At 43.2% G+C, this 13,041-nt stretch overlaps 1 protein-coding gene across 1 annotated transcript in view; it reads right to left on the bottom strand.

Moving 5' to 3' along the window:
- itga11a (integrin, alpha 11a) overlaps positions 1–13,041 on the bottom strand; it is a 75,579-nt gene that overhangs the window by 30,316 nt on the left and 32,222 nt on the right. The window contains exons 3-9 of the mRNA XM_028823182.2: positions 8,415–8,524; positions 4,367–4,458; positions 3,670–3,784; positions 2,696–2,823; positions 1,593–1,741; positions 760–904; positions 25–190 (exon numbers count right to left, since the gene is read on the bottom strand). Coding sequence (XP_028679015.2) covers positions 25–190; positions 760–904; positions 1,593–1,741; positions 2,696–2,823; positions 3,670–3,784; positions 4,367–4,458; positions 8,415–8,524 — 905 coding nt within the window. The remainder of the gene's footprint in view (positions 1–24; positions 191–759; positions 905–1,592; positions 1,742–2,695; positions 2,824–3,669; positions 3,785–4,366; positions 4,459–8,414; positions 8,525–13,041) is intronic.

The raw sequence follows: 13,041 nt of genomic DNA, 5'->3' as shown, positions 1-13,041 counted from the left end.
TAGAAGAATCAGAAGGTGTGTTACCTTCCAGGCTGAATATTCTCTCTCCCAGGGCGTCCACGATGTCCTTCAACGCTGATTCATCTGTCACATTGAAGAAGTGCTTCTCATCCGGATCACTAGCGATGAACTTAATCTCCTTTAGAAATGCCTCTGGATTGATGCCTCTTCTGTTATAGTAGCCGAGGACCTGCCAGGGGTAAGTGTCATGTCAAATGGCATGTGTGGTTAGCAATGTGTCACAATAAGCACCCAAACTGAGCTGAGCTGATGAATGATCAGAAATTTGTCTTTGAAACATCTCTAAAGGTTTTAGTCTGTTATCTGGTCTGTGCTGCCTGTAATAGCCTGATTGTGTGCTCAATAACAAATCTCTGCCACCTCTTAAACTGCACTGACCCAGTGTGTGTGGCCAATCAGATGTACTCCTTGGCTCTCAAATTGTGCAGACCCATTGAGTGGTCTGTGATGTGTATTTGTTGCTTCTTGAAGTGCATTGACCCAGTGATTAAATGTCTCAGACTAAACTGGTCCAGTGTCTGGACAAACTGCTAGGATGTGAAATGGGTGCTGATCCAGTTAGTGGTCAGCAAATGAATGGTGTACTGCAGTGCGTCTTCTCTAGAAATAACTGCTATTTTAACCAGCTCTTCTATGGCGTGTTTATTCTTACAGAAAGTAAGGTGGGAGTCTGACCTGGCATTCAGGCACCCCTGTATGTGTGTTAGGAACTGTATAAGGCTGGTACAAATCACTTACCGCAATGGCGTAGCGGGTGATGTCATCTTTTTCACTGTCCTCGATGACCTTCTGGAGGTCAGGGCTATCATGTGACTCCCCATCAGTGATCACTATCATTACCTTCTTGGATCCTCTACGCCCACCACGTTTAAAAGCTTCTGATCTGTGAATCAGGAAGACAAGACTGATTATTAAAACCAAAACTGTGGCTCTAGAGTAGATGGTAATGTGTCATTAACTAAACTTAAGTTCAGTTGCCTTGGTCAGCAGTTTTCTTCTGTAGTGTTTTTGTCAAGGTCTCAAAAGCTGGTCATGGAGGAGCCACTACACTGGTCACTTTCATCTTGTTTTTTGTAAAGTCTGAGAATTCTCCCAATGTCTTGGTGTTTCTCTGCTTTCCCTTCCACATCCTTATAGACATCCAAGTTAGACAGGGATAATGGGGTGAGGGTATATGATCTGCAAAGGACTAGCCCCCCACTCTGGTCTTAATTTCTTCCTTATACACTTTTGACCACTTAAAACTCTTGATTGGAATATACTGGTTCAGAAGAAAAGGATGGATGGATGGATAAATGAGCGTGTATATGTGTGCAAATGTGTCCCATGCTAGACTGGTGCCCTGTATAAGGTTGCTTCCTACCTTATTCCCCATGCTTGTGGCATAGACTGTGGCTCCCTGCTACAGAACCTGGGGACCACCAACCCCCCACTGACCCCAAAGGGCTAAGTGTGTTACCAAAATAGATGGATGAATTTTCACAATGGACGTACATTTCCATTTTTACTAATATGTGTGTCTCTCAGACATTTAGTCTTTCATTTTGCTTTTCTCAGAGGGGTCATCTTACCTGGCAATCTCAATGCCAAATGCTGTCCTGGTTTCTGCTCCACCCCTCTGTTCAATGTGTCTGGCTGCCTGCACCACCTCATCCACTGTCTTGTAGTCATTGAGATTAAACTCGTGGACAACTTCTTCTCCGTACTGTACCACACCCACCTGTGGCCAAAAACAACCAATCTTCAGACAACCTCAACATGGGGTCAGTCCTGCAGATCCTCTCTGGATTGTGCCAATGACTTACACTCAGCCCCATGCTGTTGGAGTGACCTGGGCCCTCCGACTATCTGATAGGTCTCGAACCAACACACACTCCATAATTATAACAACTTCAGTTTCCTCACGCAGCAGAATAGCAAATGGTGGTTTAGTGTTTACTGAATTATATTTTTCATTATAAGAATTTTATATTTAGGTCATCATTGGTGGCACTGTACAGTATTAGTACTGCAACCCTACTGCTGTAGGAGATTGGATTCAATTCCATGGCCTGGTCACTGTTCTGTGGAGTTGGCATATTCTTCTGTTATCTGAGTGGGCTTTGCATAAGCTGAGGGATCTGCTTCCTGGCTTTGAGCTATGATGGTGTGACACTGTCTTTAGTGACTACCCATTTGTTTCCCATGGTTCAGACAAAGAATATTTGGGCAAACTATGATGTCATTTCTCTCCTCAACATGCACCTCCATCCCTTCAATCTCGGCTCCTTCATACACCAATATCCTGCTGGTAGATGGTACTCATTTTGTACTCTGATCCTGAAAAGGACAGAACTCCTTCTTGTGTTATAGTCTGAGAAGCCAGTTACTTGAGGACTACAGTCATTTGCCTTGTTTTTCATGTTTGTTTTTGTTTTTTATCCCCTCAATTAAATTGAACTTTGAACTTGGCGCCCCAACACTCTAATGCATTTAGGTCTTTTGCTTTACAGCAGGTACTCCTATTTTCCAAGCCCTGTAAGTTTTCCACACAAGCCAACTCTCCAGCCATGTTTTTATGATAAGTCTCATTCTTGTACAGACCCATTACATCCCATCCCAATACTGTGGAATTAGCCCTTCCCATGATGCCTCTTCCCTGGTCTTAAACAGTTACTCTTGGACTGGTACCTGCCTGTATCTGTCCAGGGCCAATGTAGAACTTCTGCAAGATGTTGATGAGAAAATTTTGGACTTCATACCAGGGGTAAATAGAGTTGGAGCCATCCAGAACAATCACAATGTCCATGTAGGTTTCACATCCTGTGAAGATAGAGTGGCACACTTTAGGACTTCAAGGTCTGTCTGAATTGTTGTTCGGGGGGGGGCACTTTGGATAAAAGGAGAGAATGGATTCTGAAAGTGAGAGGGAATGGAGTTGGCACTAAACAGAGAGCTGGGAGAAGGTTCTGACTTCCTAATACTCTAATTTGAGATGGCCAAAAAGAGATCATGGAAACTGAATGGGTTTATCAGTACAACTTGGGACAAGGAATGCAATGCAAGAGAAGACTGGGGAAATGAGGGTCAAAAACAGAAGGTAAGGCCATCATGGTCCTAAAGAAATGTATGGAAAATTCATACTCCTGAAAGGAAAATTTGGAGAACTCTGGTAATAATAGTGAAGCTGGGTAAGACCTTGGTCCGAAAGAGGTGTTGGTACTTAATGTTTCTCCCATGAGAAGACACTATTGAACAAGATCTTCAAAAGAATGCTTAAGAGACTATGGGAATCGACTGGCCTGATTGGGTATCTATTAAGATGTTTGGTCCTAAGTAGTAACTAGGACAAGATTTAGTCTTCCAAAATACAGGGACTGGACTTTGTTTTAAAGAATAGCTGAGATTACTGTACATTAAGTCTTCATGGAAATTCAGCAGATGAGACATCAAGGCTGGATTTGTATGTGAAGGAAGCTGGGGGTCCTAAATTGAAGCCATGATTAGACATGTTTCCCTATGGAATCTATTCAGTTCTGTGTCACTAGAATGGTTCTCTTCTGAGAGCTCTTTATGAAGGTCTGTCAACCATACTTGTCAGCTGTATCACACCTCCATATGAACTTCATTGATTGGATTCACAAGACCTGAGGCTGAGATCACACCTACTCTGGAATGCAGGAGCAATAGTTCTGGAGAACTTGAAGCTGGCGTTGACTCTGGAGCAGATGCCCGTGCTGTAGTAGGAGCTGCCACATTCGTGAGACCAGAGTGGGCCACAGGTCTGGAATGAGATGAGAGACAGGGATGAGTCTGAACCTTATATGCCAAAACTCTGTTAGAATGTACTTTACTGAGGCCATGGTTGATGAAAGAAGCCAAGGCTATCTGGCAGTTGGCTCTCCTTTGGCCATGAAATCTCTTCATCCGAAAATCAGAAACAAAGAATTAACTTGGACTTTCTGACCCAGTTATGACAAACAAGTGGACCATGGGCAAAGGCTCAGGTGAATATTTATGATCTACTCATAGGCTGAAGAATAAGGCCTGTCAGTAAGAATCAGAAGCCACTCATTTAGGTCATTCAGAGTCAGCAGACTCAATGCTCAATCACATTTAAAGAAGAGCACTGGTCACTCAGGGTCAGCAATACTGTACATTTTCACAGACATCTTAATAAAGCACTGGTCACTCAGCATCAGACTCGAGTCACACAATTCTCAAAAGAAGTAGACTGGCCACTAAAAGAAGGACAGTGTGGTCAATAGTGACAAGTAATGCCAGCATGAAAGCTCACTGGTTTGGTTTACCCAGTTGCTTTTGGGGTGACCATCTTATTCTACTCTGAAGTGTCCATTGTAGTTACCACAAAGCTATTGTCTTTGGGGTTGCTGGTGAGGGTCATTCCTAGACGCATTTTGTCCTTACGCTCCGATACGTTGGTCAGTGATATCCTCCCTTGAGAAAAAAAGGGAAAACAAAACAAAAAAAAACAACAATTAGAATCAAAATGTTACTCCTGGAGTAATCCACCCACTTATGAAGTCAGGCTAGTTAGCAGTTTTTGAGGGACCTCTCTGTACAGTATAACAAAAATGTCAAAGCTTGTACAGCTGTGCTTAAGTTGAGTGTGAACTTGTGTGCTTGCCTATGCATGTTAGCCCATATTTGTATGATTGCATAGCTGTGAGGACGTGTATACCTGTATGTGCTCTGCTTTCTGGATTTAAATTGCCATCATTACGGGTACTTGTGGGTTAGTATATGTAAAGTATGTGATGGGTGCAACCCTATAGTGTACACATGTGTGTGAGGCTCTTTCTCTTTCAAAATGTGCATTCTAACATTTTGTAAATTCAAATATGTGTGCATGCAATTCAAATATGTGTGCATGCAATTTTTACTTCAATGATTGTGCCTATGCATGAATCTTTATGCAGCATAACAAAATATTCTGAAAGCAGTTGAATCCATTCAGGATGTGGCATCGGGTGTGAGACAGGAGCCAGCTGTGGGCAGAGCTCAGCCCATTACAGAGTATACTCAAGCATACACCATCCATACTCAAATGAGGCAAATCATGGCTGAAAATCAGTCTAACCTTCATGTGTTTGAAATGTGGGAGAAAAAGCTGGACTGTCCAGAGAAAAACCAGGAGCAAAATGTGGAAACTCCGCTCAGATGGCAAACAGATGCTGCATTCGAACCCAGGAGGGTGGAGGTGTGAGGAATCAGTGCTGATTGAAACTGCATGTATATGGTGGGTGTACAACTAACCTTCTTATGGATTTGACCTCATGTGTGATTGAAATTCAGCATATGAATTTGTTCTCAGGTTCATGTGTTCTGTTTAGGAATGCACATCCATGTTTTCTTAAGTGCGTGTGTGTGTGTGTGTTCTTGCATGTGCTTAGTCATGTATACATGTACTTTTTGAGGGTGCTTGTAAAATGGTGTTCTCATGTGTGTGTGTGTGTTAGCGTTTAGTTTATGTGGAAATGCATTTTTTTAGTGCATTGATTCTTAACCCTTTTTGAATCACAGACCCCTTTAAGAATCTGATGAAAGCTATGAGCCCCTTTCCCCAGAAATATTCACATACTGTAAACACAACTTTGCAAGCAATGAATATAATGTGCTTTATTTATCGAGATTTGATTGTCTCATACATAAACTGTATGACATAAATAAAATATTATTAAAATTTAAAGTAAACAATCTAAAAAAAAACACTCTGTTTTTATGTAAAAAGTAATGACCACTCATTATAATTACGAAATACAATCCTCTTGTGCAAATTTAAACAGATCTACTACTACTATGTTTTCTACTACCATTACTACTACTACATCAACAAATACCAGGCTGTACAGTGAATATGAATGTTAATTTTTATCTGACCCTCATGGACCCCCTGTAACCCATCCATAGATGCCCTAGGGGTCCACGGACCTCAGGTTAAGACCCCATTTTAGTGTGTCTTTTTTCAAGTTTGTGCATGTGTGCACTGATACGAGTGTGTTGGTGAATGTATGTTCCTGCACATATGCCTGTATTTTTCATGGACTTAGGTGTGTACATCTATGTATTGCTAGGGTGCAGCCGCCAGACCACGGCAGTGATTTTTATTATCTTAACTCACATATTTTTATTAAAAATTCACAGAGCATCTAAGCCTTTTGCTGTAAAAGTAACCAGGAATGGCGAGAGAGACAGAAATCCATGGAAAATGTGGACGTCCATGGAAAATGGCTGAGGGTGGTGAGCCCACTTATTGACACCCTGACAATTCAAGTACAGTAAGTACAGTAAACAAGCTGACACATTTTTGTTATAGTGAAATCAGTGGCAAGGAATTTAATTTGGCAAAGCTCATACCAATATGACATACACTCACTGAGCAAATTCTTAGGACCACTATACTAATACTGGGTAGGGCCTCCTTTTGCTTTCAGAACAGCCCCAGTTCTTCATGGCATTTATTCCACAAGGTGTTGCAAACATTCCTTTGAGATTCTAGTCCACATTGACAGCTTCTGTGAATTTGTTAGCTGCATATTCATACTGTGAATCTCCTGTTCTACCACACCCCAGAGGTGTTCTTTTGGATTCGGATCTGGTGGCTGGGAAGGCCAATGAAGAACACTGAACTCATTGTCAGGTTCATGAAACCAGCTTGCGATGGCCTTCGCTTTGTGACATGGTGCATTATCATGCTAGAAGAAGCCCTTTAGAAGATTGTGGGCATGAAGTGCTGCACATGATCAGCAGCACAACTCAGATTAGCTGTGGCATTCAAGAGATGGTTGATGGGTATAAATGGGCTCAAAGTGTGTCAAGGAAACACCACCAACACCAACCTGGGATGTTGACACAAGACAGATTGGGGGCCTGGTTTAATGTTGTTGTTCACCATCTTTGTGCCTCAGCAGAAGTTGAGATCCATCAGACTAGGACACATTTACGCAGTCTTCAGCATTCCAGTTTTAGAGAGTCTGTGCCCACTGCAGCCTCAGCTTTCTGTTTTTGACTGACAGTAGTAGAACCCAACGTGATCTTCTGCTGTTTTATTTTGACATGTTGTGCGTTCTCAGATGCTTTTCTGCTCACTGCAGTTGTACGGAGTGATTATCTGAGTTACCATAACCTTTCTGTCATCTCGAACAAGTGTGGCCATCTACAAAGCATTTCATTCTGCAGAACTGTCACTCACGAGATGGTTTTGTTTTTCACACTATTCTGAGTAAACTGTAGAGACTGTTGTTCATGAAAATCCAGAGAGATGAGCAGTTACAAAAATACTCAATAATCATGCCACAGCTAAAATGATTGAGATGACATTTTTTCCCCATTCTTATGTATGATGTCAACATTAACTGAAGCTACTGACTTGTGTCTACCTGATTTGATGTATCGCACTGCCATCATATGATTGGCTGTACAGGTGTGCAGGTGTCCCTAATAATTTGCTCACTGAATATAAGTACACAGATACAACAATAATCCTCATTCCCACACAGCCCACAAACAGCCAGTTTAACATAAATTCAGAGATTCATAGTTTTTATTTTTATACTGCAAAGTGCACAGCCCATTAAACAATTTATCAACTCTATCACCACTGACTAGAAGGAACAGGCTGTCCTTATATTCTGATGTGGGTACACACATGTTCTAGACATGGGGTGTCCAGCTCTGGTCCTGGTGGGCCGCAGTGGCTGCAGGTTTTCCTTCTAACCATCTTCTTAATTAGTGAGCTGTTTTTGCTGCTGATTAACTTGTTTTGCCTTAGTTTTAATTGACATGACTCAGACCTCTTAGTTGTTTCTTTTTCCTTAATGAGCAGCCAAACAATAATGAGACACAAAACAAGCCGCCACGTGACCAGCTAAAATGAAAATAAAGAAAGGTGAAGGTCTCGGTTATGCTGATCTGCTCAGGTCACCAAAACATCTTGATGGTGGTCTTAGAAAAAACAGAAAATCAACAGTCCGCTGTGGCAGAATGAGAGCAGCAACAAGTCATGATATTCAGTAACGACTTTAATTAACAGCAGGAATTGGCTTCTCATTAAGAAGCTGGTTGGAGTGAAATTGGCTGGAGTTTGACTTTTCAATTTAGCTGGTCATCTGTTGGCTCGTTTCACGTCTCATTTCTGTTTGGCTGCCATTTAATGAAGAAACAAATCAATTCAGAGGACTGAATCCTTAAAAACACATGCTATTAAAATGAAGAGAAAAGGAGTTAATTAGCAGTGAAAACTGCTCTCTGATTAGGGAAAGGGTTAGAATGAAAACCTGCAGCCACTGCGGCCCACCAGGACCAGAGTTGGACACCCCTGTTCTAGATGTTCATGCAGAAGTCTGGGCCTTCACATTGGTGATTGTGTTGGTGTGCCCATCTATTGCCCTTACCCAGGTTAAGTCTGGAGCAGCTGTTGTTGCCTTTGTTACTCAGTGGACATCTGTGGATATCTCCAGTTCGCTGGTATCCAGTGGTTTCATAGGGAGCCCCAACCAATAACCTATAAAAAAAAAACAACAAAAAGTTAAAGGTGCCAAACCCAAGAGCAGACTTCTGGTCCAACTGGCAGCATAAGTGGTGGAGGAGGAAGAGGACAGGCATTCCGGCAGGGAAAGGGGGTGATTTCATACATGAATGGCAGGCCAGAGAGGAAGGACAGATAGACTGGCCGGCTGGACAAGAAAATAACTTTGTACCCAGCCAGTATAAATTCATGGACGGACCAGCGATAGCCGGGAATTGGGAGCAGTTTCATCCTCCATACTCCAGGTGGCAGTGAACCTCACATGGTAGCTCATTTCAGACACCAGTAGGGGTGCTTGAGACTTGGAGTCCCAGTTAGGGTTCTTGGGTGCCGATAGATGGCACTTTCAGGGGAGGAAGACATGGCGTGGCACCAGAAGCATTCCTGGGTCTGGCTTAAAAATGAGCTTGCTTCCTTACATCGATAACTCAGAGTTGGGAGGCAGCAGGCAACACTCAACTGGAGGACAGAAGGAGGAAGAATTGGCTATTTGCGTATTTACAACTAGTTTTGGAAAGGTGTTTCAGAAAAGGTGCTTCTGGATAAACAAACATTGTTTATTTTATCTTAAAAGTGTGCTGGGCATTACTGTGTCTTGGGTTTGGGGCTCAGTGGTGCCCCCTACTGGTTACAGTGGATACTTCAATAAATCACGCTGTCCACCACTCAGGACCTGAAATTAGCAGTGCTTGGTGGAACTCATAGGGTGTATGTCGATTCACTAAAACGCAGCCTACAAATCGCCTACACAAGCTGTGGAAGGGTGGTGACCATCCTTATCGAGAAGTAGAAGTGCACATCATGCCATTCTCTGCCCTGCCCACCAGACAACTCTAAAACAGCCACTCTCAAAATGGATATCTGCTTTACACAACCGGGCAAAGAAAGCAGACACTGCACTAGCTGAAACACGCAGGAAATGCAACGTCCCAGGAGCATATATTAACTCAAGTATTTCCTTTCTGATATTCTTGTCATTATTCATTTTTGTGGCTACCAAACAGCATATTTGAAACGATTCCCAATTTCCTCTTTGCTTTTAATACCAAAACATCCACAGGTTTAATCCAAGCAAAGCCGTAGTGATTTTCTCTTCACATTTCAAAAGTCCCCACCTTGACTGGCGAAGGGTGTAGAAAGTACAAACACAAGCCTGTGGTCTCTTTGACTAATACACCGCTACTGTGGATGCTTTTGAGTTTTAAGGAGTGCCTTCTGAACTGGTCATAAGAAGAGAACTTAACCAGTAGCACTCAGCTGGGAATAATGGAGAGCTGGAAGGACAAAGGGAGGCCCAGTCGATACGTTGGGTGCTGCCCTGCCTCACAGCTCCAGACAGAAGACAGCGGCCCCGACAGCATCAGCCACTCCGCACATCACTGCCGTCACCACCGACTCTCGGATAATAAAAAGCAGCTGTTTGTAAGTGGCAGCAGCTGTTTGACAGTGGGGGTGGAGTGGGCGTCTCAGTCCTTAAGACACAAATAAGTGGAGATGAGTTTCCTGCTGTCTACCACCAGAGCTGTCCTTTCGAGCACCTCACCTGACCATTGGACCGTATAAATGCACTACTAACGTCACCGACTCATTACATCAGTTTCGATGGGGCCCTAATGTCATTAGCTCAGGGGTCCATAGCTCAGCACATCAGTTTAGACACATTCTAAGAATCTCTATAAACACATTGTCATCATCACAATTTCAGGATACAAGTGTCAGCTCATGGTCCACTCCCAACATGACGGCACTCAGCACAAACACGCTCTGCCATTACGGGCTTTGGACACCAATATTAGTACTGTCTCAACATCATCAGCACATCATACCATAGTAAACGCACCATGCACATCATCTGTTCAAGACATCAGTATCGATGCTGTCCAAGGATCAGTTGTTGAGGTTCTGATCCTAGAATCGGCTGCTCAGAATATCAAAATAAGCATAGTCGCCAGTGAAGAATGGTTTGGCCCTTGAGCCTTCTATAAAAAAAGCACTTGGCACACCTGCTCATGGCTGCCACTACAGCTTTGGCTCTTTTTTTTAGAGCTCAGCTGGTGAGCACTTTTGCTCAAAACCCCTCTGGCTTACCAGAGAAGGCTGCTCAGTGCCCGGAGGCACACATGGCAGGCCTCCTCTGGGCTCCAGCTCCTGTTATTTCAGAGTCTGATCGGTTTAGCAGACAACCAGTAAAGTAACAAAAATAACAACATGAGGTCATGAGTGGGCTTCAAAGCAAAGCACATCCCTTGGCATTTCTCAGCAAGTAGCAAGCTGACTTATGCGTGACGATTTCTCACACGGAGGGGGGAGCTTGGCGTAGACAACCTAATGGAAACTCTTTGTAAAGCCTTGTGGATTTGTACTAATTTCTCTCTTTGTCCCTCACACCCTGATCTCTCTGGATGTGCGAAGGTCTTTCACTCATCCTGACCTCATGAAAAGGTGCCAGCTTCTTCATCTCTAGGACTTAGTATGACGTGCCTGGTTTTCTCTCACTGCCACACTATCAATGTGAGGATATCTCTCTCTTGTCTCTTTCTCTCTTTCTCCCGGTATGTCAGAATCTGCAAACAATTGTTCCTTATTTAGAATCTCTCTCTCTCTTTCTCTCTCTCAAATTCGTCCAATAACATTTGCCCAGTTCTCTTTTATGGGGGTCTGGTGGGATGACCCAACTTCCCTCACTTGATTTACATTCAACGGATTTTCCAAGACAAAATCAACACTGCCAAAGTTTTAAATTCCACCACTCCTGCCAGCGAGATGCTGCTGTTCTCCTCCAGACTAAGATCTCCACAGCCTCTGGCAGGTAGTGGCCCTTCACTCCCACTTCTGTGGGTCTCCATCAATGTGGAGGACTACCCTAAAAGTCTGGGACCCTTAGTCCACACTGCATTCCACCCTCTAATAGAATGTTTCTCAACTGTGGTCGTGGAGGGCCGCAGTGGCTGGAAGTTGTTATTCCAGCCTAATTTGTAAATTAGAAGCCACTAATTTCTGCTGAAGCACTAATTACTCAAGTGACATTTGTGTGCTTTACTTTAATTAACTCGACTATTAAGATTTGCAGACCTTCTTATCAGCACAACCTTATCTATTAGGCACTCTTGGAGATAAACTTCTCCTTGCTCCATGTTGGAAGTCCCCTGGGCCTGTCATTAATGATAACTGGGTATATAAAGTTTCTAGTAAAATAAAGTTAAAGTTATATCAAGTTTTCAACTTACAGATGAAATTACGTTCATTTCATAATAACAAAGCATCCAGGAAAATAACTGAGGGCTGGTCTGCTGCTGTTCAGTTCTTTAAAATTCTGGATGTCTGCTGCTCATTAATGCTACTGTTAGTTCAGCGTTTCTCGACTCAGGATGGGGTGGGTGTTTGGGTGGTGGTGATGATGGTGGAGGGGGTGTCATCAGTGTATGGATTGAATTATAAATATGCAATTCTTTATTTACTATGTTGGAAATATTTAATAAATAATAAAAAAAGATTTCCAGCCTTTAATTGCTTCTTTTAGTCTTAAACTGCTCCATTCTCTGATTTTAATAACTTCTTGTTTTCTTAACAAGCTGTCAAATAAAAATGAGAGGCACATGACAAGTAAACCAGCACCTCACTATTTAATGTGGATCCATGTTTATCTACTGTGAGGGATGGCTGGCAGTCTTACCCAGCTGGGACACCCATAAGATGGAAGGACTGGGGTGAGAATGTGCACAGTGCATTATCTCCTCTGGAGCACTTGATGGCCGTCCTCCTGGGCTACAGTGGTGGCTCGGATTCCCACAGGGCAGCATGAGACAGCATGAGTTTTTATGGGTGCCGCGAGGACTGGGGAGCCCTATTTCATGGAGTTTCCATCTCAACAAGAAGTGCTTTTAGACCATATGTATGGGAAACCGGAAGTACTCCTGGGTGAAAGATAAAAGGAGCGGCCTGCCTCAGATGGATGAGCCAGAGTTGGGTGGAAGATGGACAAAGCTTGCGTGGAGGAGTGGAGGAGGCAGTGACCGAGAGAGAGAAAGGAAGCCAAAGAGCTTTGCCTTTGCTTGTGCTTTATTGTACTTGTGGCTGTGGTGGTGGGAAATGCTTGAAAGGAGGAGTTTACCACAACAAAAGACTCTTTGTGCCTTTGAACTTGTGTCCGTGCCTGCTTGTGTTGGGTGTTTGGGGAGCTGGAGTGCTACCTGGTGTCCATACTATGTGTGGTCATCATTGTTGTGATTGCTCAGGTAGCACAAAATAATGGAGGGGGTGAGGCCTCCAAAATAGCCCACAAAACAAATCTCACACCAAGTCAAACCTGACCCCATGGAAATAGGCCTTAAGGTCTGACTAGTCCTCAAAAGCGAGGTCAGGCTTTTAAGTTCAAAATAATAGGACAAAGAGTCTCAAATTCCCACCAAGAGGAGAACTGTGAAAACTCTGGCTGGAGCAAAGACAATGCCATAAATAATCTTTAGAAAAGAGGAAGTTTGTTAACAGTACAT

Source organism: Erpetoichthys calabaricus, chromosome 17 (assembly GCF_900747795.2).
Source record: "Erpetoichthys calabaricus chromosome 17, fErpCal1.3, whole genome shotgun sequence".
Lineage (NCBI taxonomy): Eukaryota > Metazoa > Chordata > Cladistia > Polypteriformes > Polypteridae > Erpetoichthys > Erpetoichthys calabaricus.
The sequence above is the reverse complement of the archived record's forward strand: the minus strand, read 5'-3'. Positions and strand labels throughout refer to the sequence as shown.